This window comes from Priapulus caudatus, unplaced genomic scaffold (assembly GCF_000485595.1).
Source record: "Priapulus caudatus unplaced genomic scaffold, Priapulus_caudatus-5.0.1 Scaffold834, whole genome shotgun sequence".
Taxonomy (NCBI): Eukaryota; Metazoa; Priapulida; class Priapulimorpha; order Priapulimorphida; family Priapulidae; genus Priapulus; species Priapulus caudatus.
Window position 1 is genome coordinate 106522 of NW_014577895.1, and position 15971 is coordinate 122492.

Consider the following 15971-nt stretch of genomic DNA (forward strand, 5'->3'; position numbering starts at 1 on the left):
CTACCTACCTACCTACCTACCTACCTACCTACCTACCTACCTACCTACCTACCTACCTACCTACCTACCTACCTACCTACCTACCTATCTATCTATCTATCTATCTACCTACCTACCTACCTACCTACCTACCTACCTACCTACCTATCTATCTATCTATCTATCTATCTATCTATCTACCTACCTTCTACATCTTCCATATATTCCTACAGATAATATCAGGCGTGCCATAATATAATTATAGCCGAATAAAATTCGGTGTATGTAAGGGGGGGACCTTCTGCTTCTTCTTGTAGAAGGAGTACCCGACTCAGTGTGCAGACAGATTGTAGCGTTTCTGCAAGGTCTTTTTGTAGCCTGGGAGCTCCTTGTTAGAATATGTGCCCTCCCCCCCATGTAAATAACATTTTTTTAATCTTAAACGGGGACTCGAACACACTTTATTACAGGTTATTTCATTGAACATTCGAAGTAGAAATGCTCAAAATAGGCGCTAGGATGCCTGTACGCAGAATCGTTGTCATCGCAGTTGTAATTGTAATACTTGAAGGCGCTCGAGCTCAACGTGCCACGCGCGGATTAATCTGTAATTATGTAACTCGTTTAAACAGGATATATATTTTAATTACCTCACTTCTAGACCGATGTGTTCTCTGTAGTTTATGATGCACCGGCACACACGCGCGCACGCACGCACGCACGCACACAGTTGACGGACCAGTTTCAGTATGAGCTAAACACTAGAGTGGGTTTTACCAACGCAGAAGCAATTTATTTTCGAAAACCTTCACAACAGTAGGTGTATTATATGGTAACAGAAAGTTTAGCATTTGGTAACTAAAAGCTTAGTATATGACAACATAACTGAAAGCATGGTATATGACAACTGAAAACTTAGAATATGACCGCTGAAAGCTTCTTATATGGCAACAGAAAGCTTAATATCTAGCAACAGCAAGCTTTCCATGTGGCAAGTGATCGTGACGTATTATTGCCATATTATTATTGGCATAATTAAAAGCCACGAGGTTGATATTAACCTGCTCCTCGTGTGGCGCACGTATATATCACGCGCTACAAACGCGAGAACTTTCAATCGGACGCTCTCGTATTGGCAGTAAAACCCTCTAAGTACGTATGTACCCTAGTCGTCAGCATATCCTATATAGTGTAGCAGAAATGTTCGAGTGTCACACGACCGGTAACAGGTTGCTGGCCACATACTGCACACTGGCAGTGATGACTAGAGAGAAAGCTTGAGAGATAAAATACTTTGGGCTTTCTCGCAACGAGCAAGCTAGACAATAATGTAAGTGCTACACATATATAGGCCCTATATATATATATAAATATACCATATATCATGTACACAAAATTAGAATGTAGTCAGTTGTTTCCCAACTAGGGAAGAGCCACTGAAAATACATCATTTCACAATTTTAGTTCAAAAATCTCACCTATTTTAGTAAATAAATGTATTCTACAAATATACCATTCAGCTTTAATATATTATTTTGTTAATGCTTAACGGTTAAGTTTGCAAACATGGAAAATAAACATTGGCCACTTGGCACCGAATCTTAAATAATAAGTATGCGTTGTGCTACTTCACTTGGCAATAGCCAGTGATCTGTGCGAGTGCACTAGCAGTTGTCATCCTATTCTTCCCTCCATGTGCATTTAGTTTATTCCCAGCCTCTCCCCTCCTCACCTAGCCTCCCACCCTTCTACCCACGCTCCACTTTTCTCTAAAAAAAAACCTTCCCTCATTAATTACATTCCCTCATCTCTCCCTCCCTCTACAACTATGCTACACAAGTTTCCTGTCCCTCCTGATAAAACGTTTTCTATCCCACTCCCTCCCCACCCTCTTCCCCTCTCTCCTTGCCCTACTCTACGCAGACTTAACCCTCCTTCCTGAGAAACCCTCCCTATCCCACTCCTGCCTCATCTTCCCTCTCCCTCTCCCCCTCCTCCTCCTCCTCCTCCTTCCTCACCATACATCCCGTCACTGCGTCGCTGCGACCTTGCACCATTCTTGGACGTTGAGCGGCTGTTGGAACGGGTTGAGATCCGCCGTAACTGCTGCTGCTGCTGCGGCGGATTGAACAGTCGCCGCCACGACGTGAGTGCCCAGCGGGAACGGGTGAAATTCCGCCGTAGCGGCAGCGACGGCGGGTTGAGAGCTTGGCGCCATCGCGTGAGCGCCGAGAGGGTCTTCAACCCTCAACCACGCTGAGACAACCCCCGGCGACGACGACGGAGAATCCGCGGCCACCAGGGGGCACAGCTTGGTGACGTCGGACGCCGCCGGCGGGTAGACGAACTCGAAGGGGACGGATTCGCCGTCCGAATCTCGGCGCAGCCAATCTCCGGCGTTCGCAGAGACGTGCCGGAAGAGCGGGGGCGGCGACGCGACGCGGTCGGGCATCGCCGCGCCGACGCATTCCTTCAGCCAATCGGAGGGGTCTTTCGAGATGCGCTCGAAGTGGGCGAACGGTGACGCTCCGTCGGGCGACGCCGGCGCCTCCTGGCCGTTCTTCTTCAGCCAATCGGAGGGGTCCTTGGATACACGCTCAAAGTGAGCGAACGGGGACGCGCGCTTGCGCGAACCTGCCGCCACTGCCTCACCGGCAGAGAATTTCTTCAGCCAATCAGAGCGGGAGGCCGCACGGACACGCCTGAAGTGGCCAAGTTCGTCGCCGTCGCCGTGGGAACGGTTGGTGGGCGTGGGAGGCGGTGGCGAAGGGGCGCCACTGTGCTGGCTTGCGCGGCGGACAGCGTTGACGAGCTTCTGTAATGAGAGACGAGTTATTGTTAACGATGCGTCAACGTTACTGACTAATTAGTCTGAAAAACAGGTTAATCCTGACGATTCATTAACGTAAATGACGCTTTAATTGTAAAGACGCATTGAATTCAACGACACGTTTGATGTTAACGACGCATATATATTAATGACGCATTAGTGTTAATGATGCATTAGTGTCAACAATGGGTAAATCTTAACGATTCATTAACTTTAACCATGGGCAGCGCGAAGGGGGGGCATGTGTTGAAGTTAATGATGGGTTAATCCTAACGATGCACTGATGTTAACGACGCTTTAGTGTTAAAGTTAGAGTTTATAGAGCAAGCCGCGGCACATTCTCACCTCGGTCAGTCTCGGGTTGTAGAGCCAGCCTTCGACGCTGCTCGAGATCTGCTGGAAGTAAGGAAAGAGCATCTCTCCGTCGGTCGCCGCCGGCGACGCCGTGCCACCCTCCTCGCTGTCCTGCGAGAAACACGAAACACGTCGCGTTAAAGCCGCGTCGGACGTAGAAGATAGTCGCTCGCTCTCTCTCTCTCTTTCTCTCTCGCTCTCTCTCTATCTCCCTCTTTCTCTCTTTCTTTCTCTCTCTTTTTTGCCCTTTCTCCCCCCTCGCACATTTTCACAAGTGCAAACACAAAATTTGTTCATGGCCAGCCAACATGGCGGCCACTGGACCTAACCTATTCGCACTGTGGTGTTAAGACAACGGGCCATCTGGCTGCTATATGTACTTAGACCGGCGAACGCGGCGCCCATCTAGTTTGCGTACCTGCCGTTTCTTGCTCTTCCTGCTCAGCCACTTGTCCCAGTTGTCCGTCACCTTCACGAAGTACTGCAGCCGCTGGTAGGTGGCGCTGGGAGACACCTCCGTCGCCACGGCGACGAGCCATCTGCTGCTGGGCGACTCGAGAACTCTCTGGAATGTGGCGAGTGCCAGTTTGAGACACGAGGCCATAGTCTGATGACCAGTTTGAGACACGAGGCAATGCCAGTAATGAGGGCGGAGAAGGGCAGGTGACGCAGAGTGGAACGATCATACCTGAAGGAATGAAGAGAGAAGGACAAGGAGAGAGAATGGGAGACACAAATATGTGAGATAGAGAGTGAGAGAGAGAGAGAAAGAGAAAGAGAGCAGCAAGCAAGAGCGAGAGAGAGAGAAAGCCAGCAAGCAAGAGAGAGAGGGAGAAAGAGAGAAAGAGAAAGAGGGGGAGCTATCGAGTGATGAGAAAGAAAGAAAGAAAAAGAGAGAGAGAGAGAGAGAGGGAGAGAGAACGAGAGAGAGCAAGGAAACAGCACAACCAAAACTAAAACCAGCATCTCACCTTGAAGTAGCGAGGCGTGTCGGGCGCCTCGAGAACGCCGAACAACGACTCCTCCCCTGACGACGACGTTGCAGCGGCCGACGCCGACGCGCCCCACGGTATCACCTCAAAGTCATCGTAGACGGTCGGCTCTGCCTCCGTCTCAGTCTTGATCTGCTGCAGCCAGTGCTGGATGCTAAGGGCCGAGTCCTCGCTGAGCGCACTCACAGGCGTGTCCTTACCGCCTGCAGCCGAGCGGAGAACACGCTAGTGCATGTTAGTGTATGTTAGTGAGCGCGTACAGTATAGTGTACGCGTTGTATACTATATATGTATACTGTATGCGTTGCATACTAAATAATTACAGTTTCCGTATTGTATACTATATAGGTATAGTACACATATGGTATTATACATATTGTATACAATATACGTGTATTATACACATTGTATACAATATACGTGTATTATACATATTGTATACAATATACGTTTGGTATGCATATTGTATACTATATATATTAATATATACGTATGCATATAAAAAATATACACACACACATATATATGTATAACCGCGTTCCCCACCAGGTGGGTGGGTGCGACGCACACTTACCCAGCTCCAGGTGGCGCTGCGGTATGTTGAGATGCTGCGGCGGTCTCGGCGCGGCGGCGGAGGGCGTCGTCGCCCCCGACGACGGCGGCCATGGCTTCGCGCCGTCGGTCGTCGGGGTCGCGGTGCCGGACGAGGTCAGCCAGTCGTCACGGCGACCAGATAGCTTCGGGAACGCGACAACAATCTGTGACGACGACAACGGCAGAGATATTTTTTAGTCTGGAAGGGATGGCTGATTGGACGAGACGGTTAGACGATCGGACAGAACGTGGCTCCGACGGCACAGGGGGGCGCCACTTAATGCAGCGACAGCACAGGGGGTGCCACTTAAGGCAGCGACGGCAGAGGGGGCGCCACTCACGTTGAACGGGTCGGCGACAGGCTTGTGCATCAGGTGGTGGTCGAGATCTTCGTACTCCTCGAGCGACGACGGCAAGCACTGCGACGTTAGCGCGGCGGCGCCGGGCAGCGACGACGGCGCCCCCTGGCGGCGCGTCTCGATCGCGCCGAAGCCGCGGATGTTGTCGCGCAGCGAGTTAGTGTCGGCGCGCAGCACCACCTGGCTGTGGTCGGACGTGTCGCATAGCTGGTCGAGCCTGCAAGCAGACGCACGACGACGACGATCAGCCGACCGATAAAGATAAAGACTTACATGTGTCGAAAGCACTTCCCTCTTTAGGCCATCCTTAAAAAATTCTATGTTTGCTGTCCCCCGACTCATAATTTTTTTAGTGGGTAGGTAGGTAGGTCACGCCTAGTTATTTTAAGTCTGTCCTCATGTTTGCCACACATGCTTTGTGTTTCAGTCTTAACTATGAAAAATAAAAATAAAAATAAAAAAAATAAAAAAATATGGAACCCAAAATGTCAAAAAAAACGTAGGTCGCGGCTATTTTCGTGGGTCGGTCGGAGGACAGCAAACATATAATTTTTTAAGGATGGCCTTAGACTACACCCCGCATGCCACCCGAGATTCGAACTCCCCCCACCCATCCCACGAAGCCTCTGTCCCCATACTCACCGCTTGAGACACTGGTGCAAACACGCACGCCAGGGCTCGAATTAAGCGGCGAGAAGGGCAAGGCAATTTTTTTAGGGCACGTGAGAAATCGCCTTGAATTTTCTCTAAAATGGAAGGGCACAGAGGCAATTTTAAAAGGCACCAAGGCAACTTTCAAAATTTGAGAAGGGCACCAACTGCCACCAAGGCACTTTTGTAAAATAAAGGAAAACTCATAACAATAGTAATCAACATCGTACTGCTTTTAAGTCTAGCCAAAACAATATCCCCATGTAAGCTTACACCGTAACACCAACGCCTTTACCCCCCCTCTGCTAAGGAAGTAGCAGTACCAATAAATTTTATATGCCCGCTATCAGGCTGAATAATTATCCGACTGCTGTTATTGTTCTCCTGCGACCTATCGGTTTTAAGCCTCATCATTGCAACTACAGCACGCACGGGCCACGTGCTTATGTGATTCCGATCTAAAACGAAAAACTAGGGCAGTAGATTAAAGTGCGCCCGACGGCAATTACACAAAGGGCAAGGCAGATGACTGCCGTCGGTCGAGTTGGATTTTCAGGGGCAGTACGGCAATGCATAGGGCACGACGGCAATTGCCCGTCGGTGCCGTCGTTGTAATTCGAGCCCTGACGCACGCCACCCGAGTCTCAAACCCCCTCCTCAACTTCAGACTCAACCCTTTCACCCACCGAAACGTCTCCCGCGTACTCACCGCTTGAGACACTGGTCGAGACGTGCACTACCTGCTGAAGCCTCTCTCTTTCTTGAGCACGTGTACTCACCGCCTGACACACTTAAATGCCTCACATCTTCAGACTAGACCCACCCGAGACTCCCTGCTCCCCCGAAGCCTCTCTCTCAAGCGTGGTGTACTCACTGCTTGAGACACTGGTCGAGGCGCGCCTCAACCGCGGCCGCGTTCACGCTGCCGTCCTCCGCGAACTTGGTGACGCGGCGCGCAGCAGCCGGCGATGGCCTGGTTGACGCGCGACAGCTGGCCATTGAGCGCCTCCTCGCGGCTGTGCTGGATCGTCTCGACCTGCCCCAGCAGCCACATTTCCCTGTTACGCAGCGTCTCCATGATGCGACTCACCGCCGAGCGCACCTGCCACTGCACCTGTGTGTAAGAGAGAGGCGTGAGAGAGAGGTGAGAGAGAGAGAGAGAGGTGAGGGAGGTGAGAGAGAGAGAGAGAGGGTTGAGGGAGGGAGGGAGGGAGAGGAGCAGCCACATACTCCCTCTTACTCAGCCGTCTCCATGATGCGACTCACCGCCGAGCGGCACCTGTCACTGCCACTTGGTGTGAGAGAGAGGGGTGAGAGAGAGAGAGAGAGAGGGTGAGGGGGGAGGGAGGGAGGGAGGGAGAGGCGGAAGAGAGCAGCCACATCTCCCTCTTACTCAGCGTCTCCATGATGCCACTCACCGCGCGAGCCGCACCTGCCACTGCACCTGTGTGGTGAGAGGAGGGTGAGAGAGAGGGTGAGAGAGAGGGTAGAGAGAGAGAGAGAGGGTGAGGGGGTGAAGGAGGGAGGGGAGAGAGCACGCAGCCAACATCTCCCTCTTACTCAGCTCTCCATGATGCGACTCACCGCGAGCGCACCTGCCACTCTGCACCTGTGTGTGAGAGAGAGGTGAGAAGAGGTAGAGGAGAAGAGGGTGGGGGCGTGAGGAAGAGAGAGAGGGTGAGGGGAGGGAGGGAGAGAGCAGCCACATCTCCCTCTTACTCAGCGTCTCCATGATGCGCGAGCTCACCGCGAGCGCACCTGCCATGGCACGCTGTGTGTGGAGAGAGGGTGAGAAAGAGGGTGAGAGAGAGAGAGAGGGTGAGGGGGTGAGGGAGAGAGAGAGGCGTGAGGGAGGGAGGGAGGGAGAGAGCAGCCACATCTCCCTGTTACGTAGCATCTCAATGATGGCGAGCGCCACCTGTGTGTGAGAGAGAGATCACTATGTTAGGGTTAGGCCTAGCTCTAGAACTATAGCCCTCCGCTCCGCCCCGCAGGGCTATAAAACATACTATGGCAATTTCCAGGTAGTAAGCCAAAGACCTTTTTACGGTTACATGTTCATACAGGACTGGAAATTTTTTTCCAAGGACTTTTCAAGACTTTTCAAGGTCATTTATCGGAAATTCAAGGACATTTTACTCAGACAGTTTTATCGGAATTCATACACGCGAACAAAAACATACCTGGATTAATTTAATAACCAACATTCTTAATCACTGCATGTCATGTCTAAAACTTACCTGGATCACATTAATAAACCCTTCTAAACACTGTCACTTCTACAACATACCTTGATTTACTGACTGATTTTCTGACTTACTGCTATTTGTGATCATCATTTAACTGTCTATCATGTCTATAGCTTTTTAAGCCTCATTTAACGCGCAATTTTTATGAGGTTTGCACATTATTGATGGTACAAAATTTCTTTTTATTACAGGCAAGGATTCTTTCTAAAATTCAAGGACATTTTCATAAATTCAAGGACTTTTCAAGCACAAAATCAACATTTACTAAATTTCAAGTCTTTCAAGGACTCCCCTCAAATTCAAGGACTTTTCAAGGACTGTGCGAACCATGGGTTAATAACTTCTTCGGTACGCCAAATAAAGCACACTCTCTGTCGCACAAATGTCTTAAGTTACTGCAAACACTAAAATTAAACTGCAAACTAACGGTCAAATGTTGTACTTGCTATATTACTCGTGGACAAATATTATTTACAAACTTGGTACCGCCATTAAGCGGGCACAATGTATTTCCAAGTGGAGGGGTAGGCAGGTTGCACGAGGTTGCAGCAGACAGAGGACCGATGGCAAAGACCCGCGTATCGATGGAGAAACAGGAGAATACGCGCATATCGATGGCAACAGAAATAGAAACGACGGTGTTGATATAACCGCGTGCAACCTGCCCACCCCTGCACTTGGAAATACATTGTGCCCGCTCACTGGCGCCGGAACCGCGCAACAAAAAATGGCAGTGACAAGTTTGTAAATAATATTCGTCGACGAGTAATATAGCAAGTACAACATTTAACCGTTAGTTTGCAGTAACTTAAGACATTTGTGCGACAGAGAATGTGCTTTATTTGGAGTACCGAAGAAGTTATTAACCGTAAAAAGTTGTCTTTGCTTACTACCTGGAAATTGCCATAGTATGTTCTATAGCCCTGCGGCAGAGCGGAGGGCTATAGTTCTAGAGCTAGGTTAGGCCTAGGTTTACGTTTGGGGTTGAGGTTAGGGTTAGGCTAAGGGTTGGGTCAGTGTCAGGGTCAAGATCAGGGTCAAGATCAAGATCAGGATCAGGGTCAGGATCAGGGTCAGGATCAGGATCAAGGTCAGGATAAGGGTCAGGATTAGGATCAGGGTCAGGATAAGGGTCAGGAATAGGGTCAGCATCACGACCAGGGTCAGCGTGACCGTAACAAAGATCGACGTACGGGACATCTCCCTGTATCGACGGGCTCCCTGGACGACCTACCTCGTTCACGTTCCGCGCGAGTCCCTCCCTCGACACCTCCAGCTGCTGCAGTCCCTCCTCCAGCTTGGAGACCTTGTCTCTGATCTCCCTCTGAACGCTCTCCCGGCTCGGCCCCTCTCCCACGATAGCGTCCGGCGACGACATCCTGGCTGATGGCGGCGGTCCTGCAACGGGAGGATGGTTGCCGTGGTAACAAATGCATGAGCGAGCGTCGTCGTTCGCTGCTTCGAGCTGCATAAAATTATGTATATATGCGTATGTGCATGTGTGTGTGTGTGTGTATGTGTGTGTGCGTGCATGTGTGTGTGTATGTTTGTGTGTGTGCGTGCACGTTCGTATGTGTGTGGGATCGAGTTGCGAGCTAATCCTAACACTAACTACAGTCGTAACCACAAGCATTTTGTGTCGACACCTGTTAGTACAATATATGTGAGCACAAGCATGAAAGTAACGTTAGCGCGCGTCGTGACGTTAGTAATGGGAGTCCTGGATTACATACTCTCTGGTCTTAATACGTTTTCGCATACACAAACGGTCTTAGACTTGCACAGCTGATGTGAATTCACCGTCGCTGCCACTCGGCACTGGCTAACAAAAAAGAACTTGAAGCACCGAATGTCACAACTTCACCTTCACTCGGGCAATTGAGGCCACGATCACGTGCCGGCAACGTGACAAACGGGGTAGAGTGCGGATGTGCAGGAAAAAGCGTATTGGTACGCTGCCAAGCAGCCAACAATTTTACAAAAAAAGCGAAAGCTAACTCTAAAATGATACCGATTCGGTATGTACAGACTGTGTACAGTACAGTATTATGATTGTGTATTTATTATTTAACCCAACGACAACGTACGCGATGGAACGTAATGATCATACTCGGTACGTAATGATCTAGATCATACTCACTGCGTATTTTTCACAAATTCCGGCTGTTAAAGAATAAGAACTTTCCCCTGAAAATATGCAAAATTCGTCTCACTGCCTAAACTGGTTCTACGTTCTTCGTTCCTGAAGGACCTGAACCCTTGTTGACCGGTGCTGCGAGTATGATACGGATATCGCCCTAGTTCAGCATGTATGAAGATATAGTTGCATCTATGGTAATTTTGCAATAATTTATATTTCTAAATCATCAGTGAGTTAATATTCTTACTTTTATTTTATTAGTTTAAGTGCTTGCTTTTAAGATCTTTCTTCAGATCTTTAAAAGACTCGAACCGCATCATACGGTTGGATTCGCCGAGAAGAATTTCTTCACCAACAGACGATAGATGGTGGTGCGATGCAGAAACTCTGCTGCTCTGCTGATATTGCCATAGGCATAGACATTACTAGTATTAGTATAGATATATTATAGATATATAATATAGTATAGATATAGTATAGTGTAGCTATATTACATAGTAGATATATTAGCAGGGGCGGATCCAGGATTTTTGAAAGGGGGTACGTTGTACAGGAAGAAATAAAGGCCTAAAAGGGCACTTTTTCCTGGCAAATTAATTTTTCTGGTGTTTTATGGATGTGGGGTGGGGGGGTAGCTCTATTAGCCGGTTAGTCCGCATAGCGGCAGTTACTGTACGCGGGCTATAGTACTAGAGCTAGGGGCGTGATATATCCCACCCCCCCACTTATTGAGGTGGGGGATGGCGTGTATAATCATCCCCTCCTACTTTCAGTTTCAGGAGGAAAATGGGGAAATATAAAAATTCATATTATACAGGCAATAAATACTGAACATTTATCTACAAATCCGTCATCGCTATTCATACTCTCCTAATCTATTAGTGTTATTACACAAATGGAAAGTGACATATTAATATTAATTATTAATATTTATTATGTATATTCATATACATATCTACTGTAAAATGTCTGTAACTCGTTCCAAGAATGACATTTTACTGAAAAGTAAAACGATTAATTTTGGACTCATTCCCCATATATACGATTTTTTCCCCACAAAAGTTCAAACCCATGGTTCGCACAGTCCTTGAAAAATCCCTGCTTTATTCAAAATTAGAATAGACCTATTGAGGCTGAGAGGGTCTATGTCCCCCAGGGTACTATCGGAGGGTACCCTGGTTACGGTTTGATATATCGGAATGTACCCTGGTACTATCTAATATGCCGGACCGTACCTCGCCTACTCCACTAACGAGTATAGGGAGTCGCCTACGCCTACTCACTAACCCTAACCCTAACCATATCAGATAGTTACCAGGGTACGTTCCGATATATCGAACGTACCCAGGGTACCCTCCGATAGTACCCTGGGGGACATAGACCCTACGAGCCCTATTGAGAGTTAGGATATTGAATTTTCACTGGGATTGAATGGGGAAAATTCAATTTCATCACACTTTTTTGGGGGGAGGATGGGGTGTGCTGAGAACTGACCGGAAGTATATACCCGATTTTGTATAAGGGGTGAAAATATGCACTGGTTGAAATCTGGTTGTTTTTTTCTACAGTTTTAGCGTGTGTGTGTGGTGGTGGTGGTGGTGTGTGTGTGTGTGGGGGGTTGCGTGTTATTAAACCTCTGGAAACCAAAGAAAAAAATAACCCTAGAATTCACAAATATTGCACTTACAATTCCTTCAAAAACGGCCTAATGCTAAAAAATGCTAAAAATCCAAGAGCTCCCTGCACCCGGCCAGGGCCCCTAGGGCGGGCCCCTGCACCCCGCCAGGGCCTTAGGGCAGGCCCCTGCACTCCGCCAGGGCCCCTATGGCTGGCCCCTGCACCCCACCAAGGCCCCTGCACCCTGCCAGGGCCCCTAGGGTGGGCCCCTGCACCCCGCCAGGGCTCCTGGGGCGGGCGCCTGGACCCCACCCGTTAGGCGCTTCACGCCAAGGCGTTCGCAGTGTGCGCTGCGCGCATACACTCTTAGTATACTTTGTGATGGAAGTAACAGGGAAATCATCCCCCCACAACTGAGGACCTGTCTACGCCACTGAGTAGTACACATTTAAAAGTAAGTGCATAGGGTAAGAATGCGCCTATCCTCTCATTGGATATGCCACTGCCTGCTGAATACTATGACAACCACACATATTAGTTAGCTAGATATTAGTTAGATTTATCTAGAGTGTATATTTATTTACTCTTGAGTTTACATGTCTTATTCTCGATCACCATCAGGTCACATACACTGAGATCCAGGGGCTTACATACTGCACATACATACTCGCACTCATGCATACATTGTCCCATTATATAGGCACATAACATGAAAAGTGCTCTTGTCCTATAGCTGTGTAATCACATGATTAGTTTGCCTGAACATCACACTGGCTGTTCTAACTTCTAACCATGCATAGGAGGCCGTGGCCGTGGTAAAACATCCTGTAATTGTATGACCCTATACATTACGTGATATAATACATAACACATGTTGCACAGAAATATAATTATAGCATAGGGTGCACACGATTTTTTTCTACGAGACCCTGTGGTGCAAACAAATCATTAAAAATAAAGCTAATGCATAATAAACCTCTTTCCAGCCACCCTACTTGAGATGAAAGAAACTACTCTGGATATTTTTATTGCTCCAGCAATAATTAAGTCTCCAATCTCTGGTAAACAGCCCCAGACTTCTAATAATTAATACAATAATGTGTTATTATTATAAGATTGCACATGTAACGAATATATATAGCACCATGATTCCTGCCATATATGCCAAGCATCCCATCAACTTCATTGAGAGTTTATTTACATACATGACTTTCTTGCACCAAAGAGAACATTGTTTATTTTATGTGTCATTATTTTACCCTTTGATAGGGGCATTTTGATACGATTTTCTATCGATATGGTCATAGAGTTGCAGATAAAGTCAAATCCATGTTAGTGGTAAGTGATGTCTATGGAATCAACTTCTGTCTACAAATGCCACCATTGACATTTCTCTGGAGTGACCTTTGTGTACAGCAGTACAGGTTTGCCTATATGACCAGTATATAGAAAAAGAAAGTATCGTGATTTGCTCACTTGCTAAGAAACTGTGTTCATTAATTACTATTGTCCTCATTGCCGTTATCGTCGAGGACATTTGATACTGTCCATGCATGATTCATCATTGCACATGTATAGTATACATGCATTTATATTATGCACATTATATCAGGAGTAGATAATAGGAGTAGATAACCCTATTATCTACTCCTGATTATATGCAGTGCCAGTTATATATATGCAATTACAGTGCTCAATTTTAAGGTTTTTTTTTGGGTTGTCCGGAGGACAACCAAGAGACCAAAAGGGTTGTCCCTCAAGAGTTTTGTTGTCCGGATATTATTTAAACATGTTCTGCATGCGCTCTGCTCACGTGATGCTCAGTGCTGTAAAGTAAAGGCCTAATCATGTACATTTTGTACGTATTGCAGTGACAGCAGACATGGCCATTCGCATTGTTTCACTCATTATATGAAGATAATAAAATATTGGTAATGTGTAAATGATGCTGGGATCAATGACGTATAATAATAGTAATTAAAAGTGCATAAAATTTATTTCATAACATTTACATTAACTACTAACATTACACTACTAACATTACTAACATTACTAACACTGTCAAGTGACAGATGAGCAAAATTGAAAATTAACACGAAGAACATTGTGTTGTTAACATGTAATGTTATACTTTGTATCAAGCAAGCCAGACAATGCGTCTAGACATGTACGTTTGCAGCGTATTGTGCAACCCTGGCCGTATGTAAAATGAACGCGCGCATTATGAATATAATTTTTTTTATAGAGGTTGGACACCGGACAACCACGGATGCAATTTGTAGTTGCCCGAGAGAAAATCCAGTCGTCACGGACGACCGGACGACTGTTAAAATTGTGCCCTGAATTATATACATGTATATATATATATGCTTATAGTAGCAACGTTTTGGCAATGATTACATATATTACATATATATATATATATATTATATATACATTATATATAATTATGTATGTATACATTATATTTATGTATATATTATATATATATATATATATATATATATTACATATATATACTGCTTGGGTGGTGTAGTAGCGGTACATGTATCACAAATAATGCAAATTGATGGGCGATTAAATATGAGTTATCATGAATAGGTCTACATATAATGACTGCATGTTTTATTTTGAAACACGTGTTTATTTAAAAGTGCATGTCAATCCCATAAGGAGTTATATCAAAGAGCTTATAATTTTAATAATCATTATAAGCTCTGGTTAGGCAAAAAAAAAAATATGTGTGGTTACCGTTACATGCCGAAAAAAAATAGGGTAGGTAAGTAGGAAAAACATTTTATTTTCTTGAAATATTTTATTTACGAACCATGTCCGAAGGATGTGCGTTGTACATTTTGAAGCAGGAACTGGAATTCATATTTTTTGAAATTCTTTAAAGAAAATTTACAATAAAATGTTTAGGGTCGCTGGAAATAAATAGGGTCGGTCGGGAAACCGTAACCACACCTATATTTTGTTTTGGCCTTATATGTGCTTGTTATCAATTATCCTTAATATTACTAGGGTAGGTATTTCTTTGTAGCATTGTACTTGTGCACCTATATACCGTAATCTATACTCTATGGGCGGTTTCTGGCATCAACCTACTTAATTATGTGTAACATTTTTCCATGGCACATCAGTATCCATTGGGGAGCAAAGGGTTACGTACGTATAGGTATAGATCTAGGGCGCGCACATGTTATATAAATAGACATTTTATACCCATATACAACGTATATTATGGAATATATTTATGGCACCCACTGAGAACTTTGACTTTGATCCACTAGTATATTCCTTAAAGATATCCATGTGCCATGCGTAGCGAAATAAAAGCATGCCCCCTTCCCCCCTCCCCGGTCGCCGCCACCTCTCATAGCAGCTAGCACGCTGACAGAACGAGTGAGGGTCCGGCTCACTGCGCAGCTCCCCCCTCCCCCTCCCCCCTCCCCGCGTTTACCGGTACCCCTCTGTCACTGTCATTCACGGTTAAATGCCCCCTGCGATTCAACGTGCCCACGGACCGGAAAGTTGTTTCTAGCAGATCTAGACGTAGGTATAGTACGGGCGGGGGCCATTTTACTCCTAGTGCTGGAACCGTGACAGCGTGTTCCGCAGAGCTTATACATGTAGAGTGAGTGGCAACGGCAGGTAGTAGGTCCTACGCAGGTATAGTCAGTTATCTGCAGGTGGTGACTATACAGCTGCTGTTTCTCTCCAGGGTGCAAGAGATATACCTAGAGGACATACGTTAGCGGCGACCTGCGTCTGCGTTGGTGAAACGACAGCAGACGACACGTGCGTGCGTACGTGCGTGCGTGTGCGTGCGTGAGAACCTTGCGTCACAGTGACAGCGGCAACGACACGAGGGGCTCCCTCCCCCGCCAGTGATTCTCATCTGGACATCATCGGATTCCGGCTTCGGAGAAAACAATTGTGACTTTGGAACTTCTCTAGACATTGAAGGTGCCATCTACGTGGCAGAGAGTGCGAGAGAGAGACGAGAGAGAGAGAGAGAGAAGAGAGAGAGAGAGAGAGAGAAAGGAGAGGAGAGAGAGAGAGAGAGAGTGAGAGAGCGAGAGAGAAGAGGAGAGAGAAGAGAGAGAGAGAGAGAGAGAGAAGAGAGAGAGAGACGCACGCTGGAGAAGTTTGCAGCACGGTAAACATCGCAGCGTGACATCGGAGTGCTGCAAGTGCGAAATC

The 15971-nt window shown here is 46.7% G+C and overlaps 2 protein-coding genes across 4 annotated transcripts; both read right to left on the reverse strand.

Annotated features, from left to right (window-relative positions):
- Positions 1–746: 746 nt before the first annotated feature.
- On the reverse strand, positions 747–10264 carry LOC106813848. Of its 3 annotated transcripts, none has more exons than XM_014818081.1 (9): positions 10149–10264; positions 9243–9406; positions 6634–6873; positions 5091–5325; positions 4730–4913; positions 4135–4358; positions 3582–3728; positions 3155–3274; positions 747–2794 (listed from the first exon to the last, which is right to left on the reverse strand). In XM_014818081.1, the coding sequence occupies exons 3-9, from the start codon at positions 6756–6758 to the stop codon at positions 2009–2011; spliced, it is 1821 nt and encodes a 606-aa protein (XP_014673567.1). In that variant the 5' UTR covers positions 6759–6873; positions 9243–9406; positions 10149–10264; the 3' UTR covers positions 747–2008. The 3 variants fall into 3 exon arrangements, with proteins under 3 accessions (XP_014673567.1, XP_014673568.1, XP_014673569.1); XM_014818082.1 differs by having other exon boundaries at positions 9243–9473; XM_014818083.1 differs by lacking the exon at positions 10149–10264 and adding an exon at positions 9742–9865.
- On the reverse strand, positions 8964–9386 carry LOC106813844 (protein TsetseEP-like). The gene has a single exon (XM_014818074.1). The coding sequence runs from the start codon at positions 9384–9386 to the stop codon at positions 8964–8966; it is 423 nt and encodes a 140-aa protein (XP_014673560.1).
- Positions 10265–15971: the final 5707 nt, after the last annotated feature.

Bases quoted from the DNA above. Each gene is read 5' to 3' on its own strand.
- LOC106813848 (XM_014818081.1), bottom strand. From the start codon at position 6,758: ATGGCCAGCTGTCGCGCGTCAACCAGGCCATCGCCGGCTGCTGCGCGC. The intron at 4,914-5,090 runs GTGAGTGGCGCC...TCGTCGTCACAG, and splicing joins CTGTCGCCGACCCGTTCAAC to ATTGTTGTCGCGTTCCCGAA. The intron at 2,795-3,154 runs GTGAGAATGTGC...CTCTCATTACAG, and splicing joins ACAACCCGAGACTGACCGAG to AAGCTCGTCAACGCTGTCCG.
- LOC106813844 (XM_014818074.1), bottom strand. From the start codon at position 9,386: ATGTCGTCGCCGGACGCTATCGTGGGAGAGGGGCCGAGCCGGGAGAGC.